General features: G+C 40.7%; 2 protein-coding genes across 2 annotated transcripts; one reads left to right on the plus strand and one right to left on the minus strand.

Moving 5' to 3' along the window:
* Nucleotides 1–5,978: 5,978 nt before the first annotated feature.
* On the plus strand, nucleotides 5,979–10,847 carry LOC131242790 (GDSL esterase/lipase At1g33811-like). The gene is made up of 5 exons (XM_058241670.1): nucleotides 5,979–6,252; nucleotides 6,890–7,014; nucleotides 7,437–7,685; nucleotides 8,748–9,018; nucleotides 10,451–10,847. Exons 1-5 carry the CDS (start codon nucleotides 5,982–5,984, stop codon nucleotides 10,672–10,674), a joined length of 1,140 nt encoding a protein of 379 aa, XP_058097653.1. The 5' UTR covers nucleotides 5,979–5,981; the 3' UTR covers nucleotides 10,675–10,847.
* A 1,055-nt stretch (nucleotides 10,848–11,902) lies between these two features.
* Nucleotides 11,903–22,422, minus strand: LOC131242791 (GDSL esterase/lipase At1g71691-like). The gene is made up of 5 exons (XM_058241671.1): nucleotides 22,127–22,422; nucleotides 18,876–18,997; nucleotides 16,239–16,478; nucleotides 15,087–15,336; nucleotides 11,903–12,249 (listed from the first exon to the last, which is right to left on the minus strand). Exons 1-5 carry the CDS (start codon nucleotides 22,389–22,391, stop codon nucleotides 12,029–12,031), a joined length of 1,098 nt encoding a protein of 365 aa, XP_058097654.1. The 5' UTR covers nucleotides 22,392–22,422; the 3' UTR covers nucleotides 11,903–12,028.
* Between the last annotated feature and the right edge of the window lie 621 nt (nucleotides 22,423–23,043).

Below are 23,043 nucleotides of genomic sequence, written 5' to 3' on the forward strand. Positions count from 1 at the left end.
ACTTTTTGGGGGCCATAAAAGTTTTGGATCAAGCTGATCCTTCTTTTTTCCATTCATCTGGTCTATGACCAAATCAACAGAATGGATGTCAAATAAAGAGTAAATTGGGCCTTAGGAGAATTTTAATGGTGGATATCTAATCACTATTTTTTTCTCGTGGTGTGGTCCACCTAAGATTTATATTCATCTCATTTTTGGTATCAAGCGCTAAAATGATTTTTAAAAATGGATGAATGGAATGGATGAAACATATACATCATGGTGGACTTAGAGAAGCACCCCATATTAAAAGTTGAGATGTGTTCAACGTCAGGAGAAAATCTCTCTGGCAAAATATAATTTTGAATTAGAAAATTTTCAACATAAGGGCTCTCATTACCGAAAATTTCAATATAAAATCGTGGAATGCTTTCCTTCTTATGCATTAACAAATACCACTAAACATGGAATATTCTCCAAATTCCGCGTTAAGTACAAAAATTCAGCATTAACAAACAGGCCCTAACTCTAATATCACTTCTATTATTATAATAGTATTGAGGTGGATTGAATTACCACATCTCTTCTTATTAAGAATACTAATCTACATCATCCAATTAAGTAGATCTACTATGAGACCTCTCATATTATAATCCTTCTTAAGAGTCGACATCATACCAAATTTATGAGAGTATAAAAAATGATTCATTACATTCTTTAACCGAGTGTCTTAAGCCATTGATGTTATTACACTCTATTGAGCATCTTCAATTCTACATGTGTATTCACATAGATTCCAATATTTCAATTATGAAAGATAGATATTTACTTTTGGCATCAAAAGAATTTTATTTTTACAAATTTGATTGATTAAAACAATTAAAAATATCAATATAATAATATAAATATTTTTAAAGAATAATTCATAATAAAATTTGACCATCCATTCAACCTAACACCTTAAATAAGTCTTCTATGCATCATTACCACTCTACAATCATTTGCAATATTTTTTTATCCCATTTTCATAACTCAATTTTAACGTGGTTAACTTTTGGAAATTTGACCGTACTGACCTCGAAGTTTGGTCAAATTAACTAATGAGATTCAACCTTCCAGATATCCCAAGAATGACCTTCTGACAACTTTTAGATATTATTTCGAATGAAAATGGCCCTGTCCTTGGTTCAGAAGTCATACGGTCCTGGAGTGAATAAGAAGTTATCTTCTTTTTACAACCTCGAGAAAGTGACGGATTGGCTACTCCCCCCTGCCACCAGCCAATGACTAGTGCTCGATGCTCTGTGGGCCCCGCCATGATGTATGTGTTTCATCCATGTTATCCATATATTTTTCTAGATCATTTTATGATATGAGACTAAAAATGAGGTATATCCCAATATCAAGTCAACCACATTACAGGAAACAGTGTTGAATGAGCGAAGACCATTAAAAACTTTTTGGGGGCCATAAAAGTTTTGGATCAAGCTGATCTTTGTTTTTTCCCCTCATCTGTGTCTATATGACCTAATCAACTAATTGGATGTCAAGTAAACAGTACAGTGGGCTTTAAGAGGATTTTAATGACTAGGTAGTAAAAGAAATGAACACATTAAAAACCACGATTCATACAACATAACAACCACGACCCATATAACATGGCAACTACGACCCATGCAAACCACGACCCATATGGGGCCACATTGATGTATGTGTATAATCCATGCCGCCCATCCTTTTTGCTGTGTCATTTTAAGGGTAAGGCCTAAATATCAGCCTGATCCAGCGCTCGTGTGGGCTAGAAAATAGAAAATAATGGTGACTGTAAAAACTTTCCAGGCTCATTGTGATGCTTGTTAGAAGTGGATACTGCCCAAGTCAGGACTTTTCGAGCTAGCTGACAAGGTGGATAGATCGGATCACCTTATTATTAGGCCTTAAGTTATGGTACTAATGGTTTGGTAGAAAAGGAAGTGAACACGTTGCAAACCACGAACCATTCAACATGACAACCACGACCTATATAACATGGCAACTACGACCCATGCAAACCATGACCCATATGGGGCCACATTGATGTATGTGTATAATCCATGCCGCCCACATGACAACCACGACCCATATAACATGATAACCACGACCCATGACAACAACGACTCTTACCACATTACAACCACGACCCATGCAATATGGCAATCAAGACCTATATAGCCTGCATTTCCTACTCCTGCAGTCTATCAATAGTCATCTCATATTCAAAAAACCATGACCTAAAGATGAGAATGATTTAACGGTCAGGTGGGCTATTTCATGGGAAACAATTGAGATTGGAAATTTTACTTAGAATTCTACTCCTTTATCTACGTTATGGTCCATTTAAGATTTATATTTGAATGAAATTTAGTATCCACAGTATAAACAGATTGTTTCATCTGATGGACGGTAAGGCTCTTATGTATGTTTATCCCATGTAGACATCAAGTTAGTGCAAGTCACGTCATAGTCGTGCAAACGATATCTGTATAGTAGCATAGGTCACATCAGGTGGTTGTAATGTGTTAAGGGTTGTGATTGTAATGTCGTAAGGGTCGTAGTTGTCATGGATCGTGGTTGTTATGATATATGAGTCGTGGTTGTCATGAGGTAAGGGTCATGGTTGTCATGAGGTAAGAGTCGTGGTTGTCATGCTATATGGGTTGCAGTTTTCATTTTATAAGCCTTGGCCCTAAAACAAGAACCACGACCCATATAACATGACAACTACGACCCATATAATATGATAATTACGAGCCATGACAATTACGACCCATTACAACCACAATCCATATCACATGAGAACTACGACCCATATAACATGATAACTACAATCCATGACAACCAAGACTCATATAGCATGACAACTACGACCCTTACCTCATGACATGACCCATAACAACTACGACCCTTACGACATTACAACCACGACCCTTACTGCATTACAACTACCTGATACAACCTATGCTACTATACAGATATCGTTTGCACGACTAAGGTGTGACTTGCACTAACTTGATGACTACACGGGATAAACATACATAAGATCCTTACCATCCATCAGATGAAACTCCATGGGTCGTAGTTGCCATGGGTCATGGTTATCATGTTATATGGACCGTGGTTGTTATGGGTCGTAGTTATCATGTTATATGGGTCGTGGTTGTCCTGTTATATGGGTCGTGGTTTCCCATGAAGCAGCCCACCTGACCGTTGAATCATTCTCATCCTTGGGTCTCAATCTAAATATAAGGTGGGGCATCTAATAGACGGTGTGGATCTTATCCTCATGAATTTATACCGTACAAAGTTAGAAAAGTAATGTGCACATCCGTACCAAAGCTAGCAGATGTTTTTCGAATATGAGATGACTACTGATAGACTGCAGGAGCTGGAAATGCAGATTATATGGGTCGTGGTTGTCATGTTATATGAGTCATGGCTGTCATGGGTCATAATTGTCATGGATCGTAGTTATTATGTTATATGAGTCGTGGCTCTCATGTTATATGGTCGCGGTTGTTACATGTTCACTTTAGTACCAAATGAAAGGATCGTCATTGGTATAATATCCTAACACCCTAAAATGACATGGCAAAAAGGATGAGTGGCATGGATTATTCACATACATCAATGTAGGCCCCACTAGTTGGTCATATGCCTATAAAATGAAGACTATAACCCTTACCTCATGACAACCGTGACCTTTACCTCATAAAACTCACAACCCATATAACATGACAATCACGACTCATACCAGGTCGTGGTTGTCATGTTATATAGGTCATGGTTATCATATTATATGGGTTGTAGTTGTTATGAGTTATAGTTGTCATGGATCATAGTTATCATGTTATATGAATTGTGGTTGTCATGTTATATGGGTCGCGGTTATTACATGTTCACTTCCTTTACTACCAAATGAAAGGATAGTCATTGGTACAATAGCCTAAGGCCCACAATGGAGTGATCCGTTCGTCCACTTTGTCTGCTAGCTCGCTGTAGGCCCAAAAAGTCCTGACTAGGTAGTGTCCACTTCTAACAAACATCACAATGAGCCTAGAAAGTTTCAATAGTGGGTTCTATTGTCACCATTATTTTCTATTATGTGGCCCACATGAGCTCTGGATAAGATATTTAGGCCCTAGCCCTAAAATGACACGACAAAAAGGAAGGGCGACATCGATTATACACATACATCAATGCGGCGCCATCATTATTTTCTATTTTCTAGCCCACACGAGCGTTGGATCAGGCTGATATTTGGGCTTTACCACTAAAATGACACGGTCTAAGGCCCACAATGAGGTGATCCGTTCCATCCACCTTGTCATCTAGCTTACCATGGGCTCAAAAAGTCCTGACTTTTGGCAGTGTCCACTTCTAACAAACGTTACAGTGAGCCTAGAAAGTTTCAACAGTGGGTTCCATTGTCACCATTATTTTTTATTATGTAGCTCACACGAGCTCTGAATAAGGCTGATATTTGGGCCCTAGTCCTAAAATGACACGACAAAAAGGATGGGCGGTATGGATTTTACACATACATCAATGTGGGCCTCACTAGTTTGGTCCTTGCCCACGCACAAAAAAAGATTCCATACACATCAATCTCTTGGCATTAAATATGACGTAACTTCTTATTCCATAAAAAATTGTACAACTATTGAAACAAGGACAAGGGCATTTTGGTCCAAGTAATTTACGGAAGCTTTGTCAGAAGGCCACCCTCGAAATATTTGAAAGGTTAAATCTCATTAAGTAATTTAACTTTAACCAAGCTTTGTCAGAAGGCCACCCTCGAAATATTTGAAAGGTTAAATCTCATTAAGTAATTTAACCAATCTTAAAGGTTAGTCCAGTCAAATTCCCTCAATTTTTTGACTTCTAATTCGTTGAAAATGCATACCAATCATGACCTTACCAGGTAAAGTAATAAGGATACATGAATCCCCTACAAGACTAAGTATACATGCATTGGGATTGGACTATAATCAATTTATTACTTATAGATAATTAGTCCAGCAATACGTGTAACTCAATTCACATTATAAATAATCATGAATTTGTCGGATACACTATCATTATGCAGGATCCAACTAATCAGCCAATGATCCCTCCCATTGCTATAAATAAGCTTACACAATCTTATTGAGTATGGAGTTGATCACCTCAATCTATATGAGATATCATTCGAGTCATCTCATAAATTAAAATGAAATCATCTCATATACACAAACATCTCAATATAAACCACTCATATTATTATATATACCTACGCAATGGTTTACACTGTGTGAGAAGCAAACCCAGCCTTAAATCAACTCATTATAATGGCCAATCTAATTGTCTCTATGTGTATATTATTATGAATTAATACACATATACTTTCAAACATGGAAAAAATTCAATATAATTCAACGAATAAACATGCATACTAACCAATAATGATCTGATGGGTCCGCATCATGTATAGTATGTAGATTAATTAATAACCACTAATAATAAATTAAATGGAATATTGGGCATATACACCCATACACAGTCCATATCTGGCTGGGCTCAGGGACCCATTGGACCAACCCGGCCCATTATCACCCTACTAATGGCTATGATTGTGGAAACGTGTCTTTGGACCCACCATCCATATGGAGTGAGAAAGTGCATCATGCCAGTTCACTTGGCATTTCTGAATTGATTATGGTGGGCCACCTTATCTACCATTAGCTCACGGCATCATACCTGTCAGCACCGCAACCTTCACCTCCTTTTCCCATTTCCTTTTTCTCAAAGGCATAGGAAAGCATTTTGCAATACCACCTTTTTTCACGAGCCATTTATCTTGCCTTTTCCAAGGTTAGCCAAACGCTCTTGAAACCCATGAAAACACACACCCTTTATCCCTTTTCCATATTTATAAAATAGTTCTCTTGCATGGGCCATTCCATTCATCAAAATCTCTCTAGTCCATGCAGCTTTTGTGGGGTTACCCTACACTTAAGATGAAGGGCTTCAGTGACTTGATATTAGCTATTTTATCATTGTTTTGGGCTGTGGTTCGGGTTGGGTCAGATCCTCAAGTGCCATGTTTGTTTATCTTTGGAGACTCTTTGGTGGACAATGGCAACAATAATGGCATGATTACACTTGCTAGGGCTAATTACATGCCCTATGGTATGGATTTCTCCCAGGGTGTGACGGGGCGGTTTAGCAACGGCCGGACCTTCGTCGATGTCTTAGGTTCGTATGTGCATCCATTGATCCATGTGTACATGCATGTAGGGCCCACCGTGATGTGCGGGTGACATCCACTCTATTGGTCATTTGTGACCGTTAGTGTTAAAATGTGATCCAAAAATAAGGTTGATCTAACACTCAAGTGGGCCAATTCCTAGTTCGACCCATGGCATATAAATATCATGGTGAGCCCATGAAGGTTTCAAAGGTAGACCTGTGGTGTGGTCTACTCGAGTTTTAGATATTATTTTTACTTTTAAACTCTCATTTTAATTTTTATTAGATATTATTTTTACTTTTAGACTCTCATTTTAATTTTTAACATACCCTAGAGCTTCATTCGTGCTGTTCATTGATTAAAAAATAATTTATCACCGCCGTCCATTTTTTGCGACAGGCGACGGACTAGATTGGCATTATTATCAAACTAAAGTGATTATGTGGAATCATCAGGAATCCATGATGGGTCCTATTGATATATACTTGAAGATGATGAGTGGACCTATTTTATTTTCTGATTGATCACAACCATCCATTTTTCATGATATCAATTGGATGGTTAAAATAAACTTTTGTGTGCTAATTTGGATTTCGTTAATAATCTTCTGACGAGATTTACGTTGTTTTGGGATGTTTGCAGCACAACTTCTAGGTTTTCCTGATTTCATCCCACCGTTCGCAAGCACAAGTGGCCCAGCTGTGTTAAGAGGCTTGAATTATGGATCTGGAGCCGCTGGAATCAGGGGCGAGACTGGCAATAATCTGGTAAAGCTGTGTTAACCTAAACCATGTGGGTGATGTGTGTTAACCTTCACTAGCCTTTATTGGGATGTGAACATTGATCCTTGTAATTTTATTTTAAACACACGCACACACACCCCCACTGCCACTGGTGAAGGAGTATAACGCCTCCCTGATCGGGACCGTTCATTTCGTCAGCCCCATAGGAGGATTTCGTTCATCCAATTTTTATTATTATTTTTTTAAAAGGAAATTTGCATCCTGAATATGAACCATTGGCCATTTTACTTTGAATAGTTCGTTTTTAGGCCCCAGTGGGGCCCACATGATCGTACAAGTGATGCTATTTTCATAGCATGGAGCATCCATGGTGGGGTCTCCAGGATGAACCGTTCTGATTACAGCAATTAAGATTATTATTGAATTAATTGATGCTTGTGGTACAGGGAGGACATGTATCTATGGATGAACAAATAGGGAATTTTGGGAGAACGTTGGAAGAAATAAGGATATATTTCGGAGGAAACAACTATGCAGTGCAGGCGTACCTAAGCAAATGCATCTTCTTTTCAGGAATGGGAAGTAACGATTATCTAAATAACTATTTCATGCCTAATTACTATAGAAGTACCTCAGATTACTCCCCCTCTACCTTTGCTACTGTCCTAATTCAAGACTACTCGCGCCAGCTAACGGTCTCTCTCTCTCTCTCTCTCTCTCTCTCTCTCTCTCTCCATCCATTCCGTCCATCATTTGTGCCAGATCATGTTAGGATGTGAAATCAAAAATCAGGTACACCTAAAACTGAACTGGGCCACACCACCTGAAACAATGGAATGTGGATGCTTATCATTGAAACCTTTACTGGGCCCACTGTAATGTTTATATGACATCCAAAACGTTCATTAAATGAGTTACACCAGGATGTAGGGAAAATCCAAATATCACAGTTGTAAAAATTTCCATCCCTACTTTTTCCTGTGGTGTGGCCTGCATGTCATTGAAACCTCACTGGAGCCCGCCTCAATGTTTATCCTGTGATGTGGCCTAGGCCCACGTCCTAACATGAGCTGGCACATAAGTTGGATGGAGTAGATTGCATTCACATCACAGTGGGTCCCACGGAGCCTTTCGTTGTTTGGGCTCCTGTCCATATCCATACGCATGGCACGCATACACCAGATCTGCACAACTCATCTGTGGATGGGCTGTAAATGATCTTAGCCGATGATTGGAGGACTTTGGAGGATTGATAATGAATGATCGGAAAATTTCCTCAATCAGTGGCTAGGATCATACACGTGGTGTGATTTTTGGGGTGAAGCCCACTCCAAGTAAGACACCTCGAATGAACGCACCACCTCTACTACACGTGTGTCACATACAACCATTTTTTACAAGCATGACTGATGATCTCATGCAACCAAAGTGTCAGATAGGTCGGACATCAGAGCCGTTTGAAAGGTACATTCTCGCATTTTAGAATCAGTCCCGTCCACTCATCTCATTTTCTCAGATCGTTGGCCGTCCATCATTTCAACAGTCCAGTCCCTGATGAGTGGACTTAAACTGATTTTCCAGGCAGCTGATCTGGATGGTTGGGATCATCTTTCACACTCTCAGATGTCTTACATATATGACTTGTATTGCATGCAGGAAAATGTACCCCTTTTCAACAACTCCTTGCATTGTTGATTTACTAGCAGTTATTTTCCCGCCAAAACTGAAATTAAAAATTTTATTTTCTTAATTTTCAGCAATTATATAATATGGGGGCCCGCAAGGTGGTCGTAACGGGTCTTGGTCGGATAGGCTGCATACCGTATGAGATGGCTCGGCTTAACAATAACCGTAACCGTAACAGCAGCCGGTGCAATGAATCCATAAACAATGCGATTCTTCAATTCAATTCCGGCCTACGAAGGATGGTTGATCGTTTCAACGGCGGTCAGCTGCCTGGTGCTAAGTTCGTCTATGTCGATTCTTACCAAAGTTCAAATGATCTTGTCGTCAATGCAGCCTCTTATGGTAATTTTTCTTTTATATATATATATATATATCGAGCACATGGGAACTTCCCATGAGGTCGAGCTGTGTGGGCCCCACCATGATGTATGTCGAACATCTACCCCATCAGTCAGATGCACCATTCCATGGTGGGCCTAGGGCTTAAAAATCAAGTCAATTTGTTACTTTTGTGGGCCACACCACATACAAAAGTTGAGAGGGGTTAACCTCCATTAAAACATTCATAATTATTTGTTGGGCCCACAGAGACGTGGTTCACAAATCCATACCATCCATTATGTGTGCCCCAATTGGATGAGGAGTCAGACCAAGTTTAAGACGCATCCAAATTTCATGTGGACCGCACCATGTGCTTTTATATGTTTTAATCATGTCTTCATGCTATTTTAGATGGTATGGCCCACCTGAGTTCTGTATACAGTTGATTTTTGGGATATCCTATAATTTAAAGGCAACCCATCAAATGCACAGTGTTAATGTTCGATATACATCATGGTGGGCCCCACACAGCTCGACCTCATGGGAAGTTCCCATGAGCTCCACCCTATATATATATATATATCAAGCAGATCATTAAATTCCTCATTTCAAGATATTTGGTGCAACCAAGTGTAACCTTAATGGGGCGTGCATTACCCGATGCGCATGGTTGTGGATGAGATTCAAACCAATCACCATCCAAACATGGACTGCACTGTCGATGGACCTTAGCTTGAAAATCATAATAGTTTGTTCTGGTTCATCCAATCGTTTGATCATTATGATTTTCAGGCTACCATCCATCCACAATGTGGGTCCCAGATCTTGAATTTGTGTAAGTGGAATGACCGTATGTCCAAGCTGTGTATGGGAGCCACCTGTGATGTGTGCTAGGAATCCAAACCGTGCATCTGGTATTGCGCTGCCTCATTTCCACTGTACATCACAAGAACCATCCTTATAAAAAACTAATGTGGGACACACATATTTACTTTTTGTGGACTACGAAAATTTTGAAATGGCTTGAGTTTAGGTGTGTCCATTCCTCCTGGTGGAGCCCACATTCCATCTGGAAGTTTCTCTGTGGTGGGTGTCTTCCTTATCAAAAACCCTAATTATTGCCTTTGGAGTAGCCCACCTGAGTTATGGATCTAGCTGGATTTTGGGATCTAAGACTAACATTGAGAGACACATCGAATGGACGGGTTGGATGGTACTAACACACACAATGGTGGGCTCCATATAGCTCTAATATATGGTAATTAGTAATTACCATATGTTCCAACTGTACATGATCATTCCCCTTCATGTAATAATCAATGCGTACGAGGAGGAATGTATGCATGATGATGTTATAAGGATAATGTGTTATCATGTGCATCTTTTTGTATGTATGTATGTATGTATGCATGCACGTATGCTATACATGTTGTAATTGTTGCCAACAACGCAGGATTCGAGGTGGTCGACAAGGCATGCTGTGGGGTCGGGCGAAACAACGGTGTGATAACATGCCTTCCCCTGCAACAACCCTGCAATGATCGAAGAAAGTATTCATTCTGGGACTCGTTCCATCCATCAGAGGCTGCGAACATCATCATCGCCAATAAATCCTACAGTTCCAAGTCACGCGCCGACGTCTACCCCATGAACATTCAACAACTTGCAATGGCTTAAAACTCACTGTTTTTCAATGTAACACATTCTCTTAGCTAGCGCATTTGGATGTACAAGAGAACTGAATTGCGAACATTCAGTTCAATTTGGATGAAAATGACCCAATGGTAATGGCATTTCCTTCGTATTGTTCCAACTTGAAAGTAAAACTAATTCAAAACATAATCCGCTTGATCAAATCGTAGTCATGATTTGGGTGGTTTACTGTTAGATCTATATTGCAGAATTGATGGATTGTCTATGTATTAATAATTAATCCAATGTCATAATCTTAAAGCGTACCTAATTGAGAAGACATTTCGGATGCCTTAGTATTGCTGACGGGAATGTTAATCTTCCGCACCTTACATTTTTAAGAGAATATCTTAATGGGTCTAGGTTTTTCTCTCTTGTGTTGGTAAAGAGACCAAGACATGTATGTATTTATAGAAAAGAGGGCCAAAGAAACTTACCCATTACACTTCTCCCCTCTAAGGTCTTCCGTAGATTTCCATATCCGACGTAATAATCGTGTATAGAGACCACGGTTCAAGCGTCCCACCCCAAACCTATTTGTAATGATCACAATTATAGTGGGACCCACTGAATTGCTCATTTTAAATAATCTAACAATCACATATAAATAAATTATGTGTGGCCCACCTAATATGAGTCTTACATTTCTAGCTTAATGAAATAGTTGTTGTAATCTAATTCGATAGTTGTAAAATTTTATACACCTAGGCCTGGCCCATCATGAGTTCTTTTATTGTAAGACCCATAACAAGGTTGTCCAATATTCTTTTCCACCTGGGTTTTAGCCACTGTTAAAAGACTCAGTGAATCAACCTGCGTTGCGTTTGGGCTGAAATGAAACAGCGATGCTATCCCGAGTTGCGGGTGACTTGTGGTATCTGTTGATTGTCCTTGGTTGAAAATCACACTCAGAGGACATTCATAACCATTGGATCAGTGTCCTCTTGTTAATGGAGTGGCCATTCACTCAAAAAACTGATACCCATGAGGGACAACCACATATGATTTCAACAGCAGCACATACATGAGTCAGACCCACTAGCTGTCTCTGTGGGTCAGGTTTCAATATAACCCAATGGCTAGTTCCAATCTAACTGTACATTAGTGTGGTCCACCTGATGAATGAATGGTCATGATTGATAGCCTGCCCCACCTAGACAATGTTCTTTGGTAGTGGATATTGCATATGATACATATATAGAACAGACAAGGATAACCACAACCAAAATGCATTAAAGGAGAACATCGAACACCGATACACTGTCTGAAAGGAAACTCAAACTAAGAAAAACAGCCACAATGAATTTTGGTTCAGTGCATAAATGGATGAGAGGTGTAGTCACAGGTTTGCAAGCTGCTGTATGTTAATGGGGTGTACCACATTGGAATTTCCACTGAAAGCCCTACTTCCCAAGATCACATTCACAGCCTCTGTTGGGTGGAATGCATCCCACCACACGTACTGATCTCTGTTTAGGCATGGCGTTTGTAAGGGAAGGCAAGTGATTTGACCTCTGTTACGCCCGATCCCACAGCACCCGCGATCGATCGTGCTAAATCCTTGCCAAAAATAAAATAAAATTCAGTCAGATGGTGAGATTTAGAATTGTATGCGTAGACTCAATAAGTTTGGGCCTTTGCATGGGCCTAGTATAAGATGTCCAAGCCCAATAAATTGCTTTGGGGCCAAGTCAGCCAGACCCTAAAATTAATGAAATTCCTATTTCCGATGGGAATGATCCTTATCCATCCATTAATCAAGTAGGCCCGAGCCTTAGCGCAACCCTAAAATTGAATGAACTGTACATCCATGACCTAAGCCCCACAGATGGGTGAAGTTACTAGGTCCAAATCAGAGGTGGGCCCAGCCACCACACCCATGGCCGCCTCTAATTGTAAACCATGGTTGTGCGTAGAGCTGGGCAGGACCCGACTCAACTTGTGAATCCGACTCGTCTAACTGGTCAGATCCAACTCAACCCGAACCAAATGACATAGTCGAGTTCGGATCGAGTAGCCCTATCTCGATCCGAAACCCGACCAAGTCAAGTTCGAGTTATATAGTAACTCAACACGACTCGAACCGAAACTTGATTCGATTGGACTTGACCCGATCCGAAACCCGACTTAATCCAGTTATCGGGTATTATATAGACCTAACAAAAATAACCCCGTTCTCTCTACCCTAACCCTGACAATCGCCGCCGCACCCAACCCAATCTCGGAGGCCCCCTAATTCGGCACAGCAGCACCCGTCCTCCTCCTCTTCTCTCTCTCCTCCACCCGTCCGCCCACGGCACAACATCACCCGTTCGCTGTCTAGCTCGATTTCGAGCTCCTCCTCCTCCTCCTCTCTCTCTCTCTCTCTCTCTCTCTCTCTCTCTCTCTCTCTCTCTCCTCCCATTCGCCCACCCAACTCATTTGAGCTCGATTTCAGATATTATTTATTTATTTATTTTTATTTTAATTAAATAAAACATCTAATGTATGGCTCTTAGTGGCCTGGGCCCGCTGTGGTGCATCCGTGCTGACTCTGTCTTTTTCGAATGCCTGGCCGGCCAGCCTAATGACCCATTGACCCGATCTGCATCGTAGCCAACTCGATCCAACTCGGTATCTCTAACCGAGTCGAACTCGGTTCGGGTCAGCCTAGCCAAGATCCGGTTCGAATCGAGTCAGGCCCTCTAGACTCAGTCCCAAGTCGGATTGAGTTCGGGTTAGGCATCTAACAAAATCAGATGGAGTCAAGTTGGACCTAACTTAGTCCAACTCCACTCGATGCCTACCTCTAGTTGTGCTGGATGAGTCAACTGCATTCTGTTTCAAACATTGCATCATAAAAAAAAAAAAAAAAAAATTGTATAATTAATTAAAAATTCAAAACTTCTTATAGATAAACCAAAATAACAAAGTTTCTAAATAACATTTTTTAATTAAAAAGTTAGGGCTTTTTAATTTAAAAAATAAAGATTGTTAGGTACTGACCACATTTTAAAAGTAAAGATACACAGTGAGTATTGGAACTCATGACTTCATTTTAAAACTCTTATGAGTCTACTACCGAGGCATGAGTAAGGACCTAACAAAGGACACCATTTAGTTACGCATATACATTGTTTATATTATTGCTTTTATATATAGAAATTTTAATTATTTTTATTGAACTTTTCTATTTGAATCTTATTTAGACAAGGTGTATGTGTGTATGTGTGTGGTTTTTGCCGGGATCCTCATTTTCATGAAGACATTAGCCACGTCCCAAAGCTTTTAAATTACACATGGGTGACCAATCATAGGTTTGAACCATTCGTTCGTTCAAACAACTACAACTAGAAGCAAGCCATGATTCAAAAAATAACATTGATCCTGTGCGTATGATTAATAATATTGAAAATGGACAACCAAGATTATGCAGAGAAACAAATAGCTCTAACAATCATCTTGAAACATCTACTCGATAGATGACACCCTATATTACTTATGATTTTAAAGTAGCACTTTGGTTTGATGATTATAACCATATGATACATAAGTATTCAAAGGGTTAGGATCATCCAATCGCATGATTTTTACACTAATATTATTCGCTCCCATTGATATTATTGAATGAACTATTCCAATCGATGATTGGATGTCCCACTTGTCATTCAAAAGGTTTGAACACATTGCTATCTCAATTAGCACAACTAGGGGTGTACATGAACCGAGTTAGCTCAATTAGCTCGTTCGACTCAACTTGAAAATGCTCGATTCGACTCGGTTCGAAGCTAAGTTCGAGCCGAGTCGAGTTGATATTTTGAGCTCAAAATAATTTTGAACCAGTTCAAGCTTGCCTGAGCTCGACTCGACTTAGATCATACCCAACTCAAATCGAACCAGTTCGGTGACTCGGTTACTTTGATATTAATATTGCTCACCAAGTATTTGATGAAATGACTCAACAAAGTGTGGCCGGTGGCAAGGAAGGAATGTACATGAAACAAAGACCCATTTTTTTTTTTTTAATGATTTTTATGCTGCATGGAATGTGTTTGATGAAATACTTAGAAAACTACTGCTGTTGTTTTACATCTAGTGAGATTTTAAAGGTGCAGTTCATGTGTTTGTGAAAATGCTACACAGGTAAACTCGGCTCAATCTTGACTTGAACTCAACCAAGCTGCTGACCGAACCAAGCTAAGCTGGCCAGTCAGGCCCGAGGACCAAGCCAAGCAAAGCTTGAGCTTGGGTCGGCAAATGGCTGAGCCAAGTCGAGCTCTGCCAAGCTTGACTTGGTTCACCTCGTGTGCACCTCTAATCACAACCCCATATATATATATATATATATATATATATATATATATATATATATATATATATATATAATGACTAAAATGCGCCTTGATGGTTAAACGTACCATATTGTTTTGGATTACTGAGGATGTCCTGGAACATACGGTAGACGTCCACGTATACGAACTTGGCCCCGGGCAGTTTGCGGTTGAGATTGTTGACCATGGTCTTGATGTTGTTGTTGAAGGGTTGAACCAGCTTATTAACAGCATCAGAGCAACGGCTGAAGGGTATTTGCGCCAGTATGTTGGGAGTACAACCCAACATTCCAACTCCTGATATTGCGAATTTCCGGGCTCCAAGATTATAAAGGCTCTGCAATGACAAATGGGCAAAATTGGAATTTAAGATTTAATGAAAGGTGTGATGAAAGCTTAGAATTGCACGGAAAAAAATAAAAAATAAAAATCATCCCAGTGTTGACACTGTGGTAGATTCGACCTTTGTGGGCCCATTCTGATATTTGCATCACATCCACACCGTTCACAAGGCAGGCCTTTGATGTTAGTCTACTTGGCCAAAAATCAGACAAATCCATAATCAGGGGGACCACATCATAGTGAAGGGTTGGGATGGGACATGCAACCAAGAAAACCTTCAAGGTCGTTTTGTGGGGCCCACCGTGTTGTGTATAGCCATCCAATCCATTCATCATACAGCCTCTAGCCTCCAGGCTGAAGGGCAAACATCAAAATTGAGTACATTCCAAACCTCAGGTAGGCGCAGGAAGTGAATTTAAAGGATTTATGCATGATCCCCATTTTCACCTCAGGTGTGGCCCAACTGAATGTATGGTCAGCTTGAATTCTCGGATCCACGTCAAGTTGAGGTGTATCACCTGATTGAAGGATTGGATGCCATGATTTCATCAGGGTGGGCCACACAGAGGTCAGATAAGGACACTATATAATCAAGACCCAAATTACACCCGTAGGTTAGGGCCCAGATCTGGATAACTAAACCTGTAGGGGTACGCATGCTAGCATGAGCTCCAAGTGCATGATCGAGGCCGTTCATTAGGTGGGAACCCCACTTATTGATGTTCTCATCAGATGGTCCACATCTCCAATGAAATTACAAACATATCAGCCTGATTTTTCTTTAATGGTCATTTCAAGCTCGGCCTGCCCGATGAACGGCATGGATCTTGAAAAATGGGCCCCAGATGTATAACTACAGGGTACGATCAAATTGACGGTTGGAGATAGAAGAATTACCGTCAGCTGACGTGTGTACTGCTGGATCAAGAGGTTAGCGAACTGTGGGCCATTGTATTGATTTCGGGTAACGTAGTTAGGCATCATGTAGTTATTAAGGTAGTCATTGCTGCCCATGCCGATGAAGAATATGCACCGTCCGATTGACTGTCCAACCTCATCAGCTCCAATCCTATTGGTGATCTGATTGAGCGTCATCTCAAAGTTCCGGATCTGCTGGTTGAAGGGTATGCGGCCCACCTGCATGGGATGGACGACCCACATTTTCTCTGAGTCAGTTCGCACTGCACCCAAACGATCACGATACCAAGAATGCCGTTTTGCTCTAGGGTCGTTGATAGGGCCATTGCAGCATTAAGATCATGTGGTCATATGCCAGCTTAGCACACTTTCAAGAGAAATCCCACCATTCATTTCATGGATTCTAGTGTATGTGCCAGTATCCAACAATAGATGGTCCAGTACTCATGTGGTGGGCCATAGGTATGTGACAAGCAAACAATTATAAATAACCATTCACTAGCTGTCCACATTTACTTTGGATTGACTAGATGAGCGAGTGAGCAAACACAATATTAAATTTATGAAGAGATGCTTTAGAATCTAAACGAATTAAATTAGATTTCCTAAAACAAAGTATATGAACTGTAATTTTAATAATAATAAGAGTGGGAAGAAGGAATTAATTAAGAGTGTTAACAAATAAGTTTTTTAAAATGACCACTTTGATATCTTAAGTTGATAATTTATGAGACTAGATATATTAAAATAGATATTGCCTATAGAATTTAAGCTGATGAAAAAAAACAAAGAGATATGCCTCTGGATTTTTATATGATCATCTCCTCCTTAAATTGAAGTGAAACTTTTATAGAATGACTTCAAGGTTAGTCATGATTTATGGACTAGAATGTAGGGCAGTTAGAAAATAACATATTTATAAATGAGCGTAGCTGAAATAATAGCACAACTTCAGTGGATCCCCGATGCGAGTGGATCCCTGACTGTGAGGTCCACTGTGATGTATGTGCTTGACATCCATGTTATCCATCTGTTTTGATATTTTGATAGATCATTTTAGGGCATGATCCCAAAAGTAAAGCAAATCCAAATCTTAGGAGGACCACACCATAGAGAGCAGTGGTGGTTAAATACCCACCATTAAAAGCTTCTTGGGGGCCAACAGAATATTTATTTGCCATCCAACCTATTAAAAAGGTCATAGAGACCTGGATGAAAGGATCAGACAAATATCAACTGGGTCTAAATCTTTTTTAGCTCACAGGAAGTTTTTAATAACAAATCATTATTGTTTCTTATGGTGTGGTCTACTGAGATTTGGATCTGGTTCATTTTTTAAATAACACCTTAAAATGAGCTTTCAAAATGAATGAGATGGACTCAAGGATCCACGAAGCTGCACCCCCTGAAGTAAGGATGCTAAGATGGATTAGTGTCAAATAAGGAATGGATTAGTGTCAAATAAGGAACGGCAAACTTAGATATAAATGCATTTGGGAGAATCTAATAATATCACCAATAAATAATAAAATGATGGAAAGTAAATTTAGATGGTATGGTCAGTGCATAAGATATAAGATGAAGTACTCAATTAGGTGGACGGGCAGACTGAGTGGAGATGCCTCGTTTCAACACTTGAGGTCATTGTATCGATCCCTGGTGGGGGTGGCTAACATGGAGTGTGTGTACTGACATGGGTGTGTACTAACAAACTAACCCAAAAAAAAAAAGGTCAATCAGGTGGAGTAATTTGCTATAAGTTGAAGGCTGTGATAGGTAATAAAAAGCCGAAAAAGAAAATGGACGGAAGCAGTACGAAAAAGATTTTAAAAAAGTATAGTTTAACCGTCATGACCTTTAATAAAGTAGAATGGCATGAAATTATTTAGGTAGCATTCATTGGTGTAAGCCTACGATGAGGATGAGTCGTCCACGTAAAACATACTCAAAGGACCCACCTGGTGACCGTGCGGCCTCATTATCTTGAGGCCATAGGACTACATCGGTACACACATGCGCAAGTGCACTATTGGAAGTGTGAGGAGACTGGAATTCTATATTCAACACCTGTTGTATAAAGCACGTGCAATACCTCAACTCTGTGGGCCTATTATGTAGTTTGTGTGACATCCAGTCCATTCATCAGTTGGGTTTCTTCATCTTCATAGTAATAACCAAAATTCAGCTTAATCCAAAACTCAGGATACCCACAACACGGGAAAAATGTAAAATCACAACTAAAACCTTCTAAACACACGTGTTGTGACCCGCCTGAGTTTTGGATCTGGCTGCTTTTAAGAATGTCTCTTCATCCTGGTGGGGCTCAAATGATGAACGGTCGGATGGCATTCAAACAACACAGAGACCCCAGGAAGGTTTCTATGGTGGGAGTCTCCATTACAACAGTCCCTGAGGTGTGGCCCACCTGAGCTTTGGATCGAACTAGGGACTTTCACGATTACGTCTTAATATGAGGTGCAACAACTGATGAAATGGATCCCATGCACACATCATGGTGGGCCCACAGATCTTGAATGCTGTACGCTCTTCCTACAACAGTCGCAACAGACAATTCGGGTCCATGGGAAGGAATGTAGGCAAGAGATGGGTGCGTACGAAGTTTCTGCCAGTGATGTCCAAGATTCCAGCGGCGGCAGATGCGTAGTTGACACCATGAAGCGTATTCTCTCCTGATGTCTCTGAATACGCCGGAATCAATGGAAGTCCCAGGAGCTCAGCTGCATCCATACATACAAGTACCATCATCATCATATCATACATAATAAATCATCATCATATCGGGTCCGTTCATCAGGACTTGAAAGAAATTACCTATGTTTTCTGTTTGACGTACATGTGGGACCCACCATACGAATCTGCCTGATTTTTTGGTAAAGTGATGTTAAAGGTTCCTGCACGCTGGAAACATACGTGGGGCCTACTGTAATGTTTGTGAGAAATCTGCCCCGTCTATCTGTTTTGTGAGCTCATTTTTAAACTTAAGAACAAAAAGTGGAAGGATGTGAGTAGACGTTGAAACCCCAATGAGGCCTACAGTGATGTTTACATGCTATCCATGCCGTTCGTAACGTCATTTTTACTGAGATTAAGGGCCTGTTTGTTTTCCAAAGGGATGGTAAATATACGGTAAATGGTAATTCCCCCTATTTCACATGTTTGAAGGATTATAAAAATTCGTATCTTTAAAATTGGTTTAAAAGAAGTAATTTTAATTTTTGAACCACATGATAATTCTTATGATATATCCATTCCATCCATCTGTTTTACTACAATATTTTGAAGCATGAGACAAAAAATGAAGTAGATCCAATATTTAAGTGGACCACGCCAAAAGAAACAGTGGCCCCACAAAGTTTTTAACGGTCCATATTCAATTTCCTTTTTCGTATAACTTAGTCCACCTGAGTTTTGGATATGCCTCAATTCAACTGGAATAATGGATGAATGGTGTGGATAAGCAAAATACATCACAGTGGGACCCACGGATATTTGCAGTATTCTTGGTTTTTTTGTGTCCAAAAGTAAGAGTCAAATCAGATATGATATAAATGCACAGGGAAATAATAATTATTTTTTTACTCGGTATTTACCATTTCACCCGGAAATCAAACAGTCTCTAACTGAAAACACAAATATTAGCCTGCTTCAAAACTTCTGTGACCCACTAATATTTCAACTGTGTACGTTCAATCCTCACGTTATCGGACCACTTGAGTATTCTATCCGGTTCATTTTTAGCCTCATGTTCTAAAATGATCTCAAACAACGTATGGACGGAGTGGATTTCTCACAAACATCATGGTGGGGCCCACATGGGTTTCCAGCGCAGGAACCGCGTCGTAAAAGGTTGGCTTGTACAAACATGATAAATGGTCCGTATTGCATTTATGAAAGTAAATGAAAAAGAAAAAAAAAACACCTTCGTGCAAGAGTTCTGCTAACTACACACGTGTACTTAAGTAGCTCACGTACCCTCTAGAGGATCCGGAAGCATATGTTGGCCTGGCCCAAGAATCAGGTCAGTCCATCGGTCAGGTGAGCCACAGTACAAAACAAATGTAGAGTTGAAAAAACTTGGCCAGAGTTTTCTAATCCATCCATCAGTTTCCAACATCATGGCACACCTGATGAACGGTGTGGATTTATTTTTCAAAAAAGAATTTCTATACGGTCTGACCCACCAAATGGACGGCTTCGATATTGTATTGCACCTACCGGCACGATGAATGGTGTGCATTGTAAGGGCGGGAGCGGATTAGGCGAGACCCCGGATCCACGAGGTGAGTGGGAGCTGACTGTGGGGCTCACAGTAATGTATGTGCCTTAAATCCACACCGTTCAACCATTTTGAAAGCTCATTTTAGGGCCTACACCAAAAATAAAGGAGATCAAAATCTTATGTGGACCATACCACAGGAAACAACAGTGACTGAATCCCCACCATTAAAAAATTCATGGGGGCAACCGGAATGTTTATTTACCATCCAAACTGTTGATACGGTCGCAAAGATATGGATGAAGAGACCACACAGATATCAGCTTGATCCAAAACTTTTGTGGCCCACGATAAGTTTTTAACAGTAGATTACAACTGTTTCCTGTATTATGTTCCACCTGAGATTTGGATCTGCTTCATTTTTTGGACCGTACACTAAAGTGAGCTTTCAATATGGATGGACGGCGTGGATGTGGTCACATACATCACAGTGCCCCAAAGTCACAGGTCCTACCCACACCGGTGGATCCGGAGTCTCAGATCCCCTCCCCTCGGCGTGGGACCGGAAATCCTCTACGCCGCCTGTTGTACGCAGCGATTACAACACCCGAGCTCTGTGGGTCCAATCTTCAGTATCTACGACATCTACTCCGGACACCAGGTGAGCCTCTTGATGATAGACCCAGGAAGAAAAACTCAGCAGGATACACGACTTAGGTGGGCCACACCACAGGGAACAATGTAAAGACACGCCAACCATAGAGTTGTGTGTGGTAACCATCACATCAAGTCAAAGAAAGGTTTTAGGTGTGATTTTACATTGTTCCAATGGTACACCCCACCTTAGTTTTCGATCAGCCCTGGTTTTGATAAGTAAGCTGACCATGTTGAGACGCGTTTGATGGACGGAGTGGATTTTGCATACACAACAGGGTGTGCCCCGAAGAGCTCGGTTGTTGTACAGACCAGAACGGCTGCCAGGATTTCTTTCCGTTGTACAGATTACCACTGCCCTTTCAAAAATGTCCTCAACGCTCAAACGTGGATACTGTGAGGCCGTGACCGTTGGGCCCACCTTGATGTATATATTATATATCCACACCGTCCACAACCCAATGGGTACCCATTTCGACCATCCGTTCATACGCCAAGTCTCCTACCACTTGGTCGCTTCAAAATCAAATTCAAGGACACATTCACTAATAAAAAAAGTACACAAGCTTTATACAATTTACTAAACGGTGTTAGACTCACATAGAATCCTAACCGTAAACTACCAAACGGTACAAACATAAAAGACATGAAAAAAGCTACACGAACATGGAGATATTAAAGTCGTGACTCCTGACACGTGCCAACGTGTCGCGGACGGGTAGCATCCGTGCCAGTATTCCAGGTATGCTCCTGGTGCGGGCCACATGTAAGTTAAATAGGCCCACCACCTATTGTCCTCCAACGGCTGTGAGCTATTCTAATCCATCTAACGAGAAGGGTGGCCTGATTAAGCCATGGTATGTTTTTGGTGGACCCCAACAAGTGGGTGGGCCGGATATCTAATAGACATGCCACGTTGTCACGTGTAATACGATTCAACAGAGAGAGAGAGAGAGAGAGAGAGAGAGAGAGAGACCTATTTCATCGACCATGGTGTAACCATTAGAGAATCTGCCAGTGGGTCCATCAGAAAAATCGATGCCGTACGGGTAGTAATTGGCCTTGGCAAGTGAAGGCAGGTTGTTGTTGTTGCCGTTGTCGATGAGAGAGTCTCCGAATATAAAGAATGCAGGAACCAGCTCTTTCTCTTTCCCTTCTACACCTTCACTTAAAACCAAACAGTCTGCAAGCAAGAAGAAGAAGAAGAGAAAAAGATAGTAGAAGAAGCTAGAGCTTGCCATGAGAGAGAGAGAGAGAGAGAGAGAGAGAGAGAGAGAGGGTTGAAATGAGTGGGAGTAGTGGGACGTGATTAATAGGCGTAGGAAGTGGGCGGGTAGAATGGTAGTAAATGCATTCACCAGCTTTTTACAGAGCACTGAATGGAGGTAAATTGGAGGCTTACCAAAATGCCCCTGATGGACCTGACCTTTAAGGAGGTGGCGGTTCTAATGGATGGTTTGGATCAACCTCAATAAGCAACGGCTTGGATGGCCCTGACTTTCTTTTAAAAAGGTTCAAATTTGTCGCTATTTTTGGCTGAGGTGGACTATGATATGTGGACACGGATTGCCTGCCACAAGAAGGTAGGTGGGGCCCACCTTGATGTTTGTGAGAAATCCATCCGTCCATCCTTTTTGCCAGATAAAAAATGAGGCAGATCAAAAACTCGAGTGGGCCGCACGACCCGAAAAAGTGGTTGAGTAATGGCAACTGTTGAAACCTCTCGGGGTCCACCGTGATGTTTATATGCCATCCATACCGTTCATAAGGTCATTCTACTGGCATTAACTGAAAACACAAAAATATGGGTCTGACCCAAGACTTATATGGCTCCACGAATGTTTCATCGGTGAACCGTCGATCCTCATTGTTTTCTGTCGTGCAGCCCAGTTG

Source organism: Magnolia sinica, chromosome 4 (assembly GCF_029962835.1).
Source record: "Magnolia sinica isolate HGM2019 chromosome 4, MsV1, whole genome shotgun sequence".
NCBI lineage: Eukaryota > Viridiplantae > Streptophyta > Magnoliopsida > Magnoliales > Magnoliaceae > Magnolia > Magnolia sinica.

Coding starts and splice junctions, on each gene's coding strand:
- LOC131242790 (XM_058241670.1), top strand. CDS start 5,982: ATGCAGCTTTTGTGGGGTTACCCTACACTTAAGATGAAGGGCTTCAGT. Junction 6,253..6,889: donor GACCTTCGTCGATGTCTTAG/GTTCGTATGTGC, acceptor GGATGTTTGCAG/CACAACTTCTAGGTTTTCCT. Junction 9,019..10,450: donor CGTCAATGCAGCCTCTTATG/GTAATTTTTCTT, acceptor CCAACAACGCAG/GATTCGAGGTGGTCGACAAG.
- LOC131242791 (XM_058241671.1), bottom strand. CDS start 22,391: ATGGCAAGCTCTAGCTTCTTCTACTATCTTTTTCTCTTCTTCTTCTTC. Junction 16,479..18,875: donor ACATCACTGGCAGAAACTTC/GTACGCACCCAT, acceptor CATCCCATGCAG/GTGGGCCGCATACCCTTCAA. Junction 15,337..16,238: donor AGTACACACGTCAGCTGACG/GTAATTCTTCTA, acceptor TTGTCATTGCAG/AGCCTTTATAATCTTGGAGC.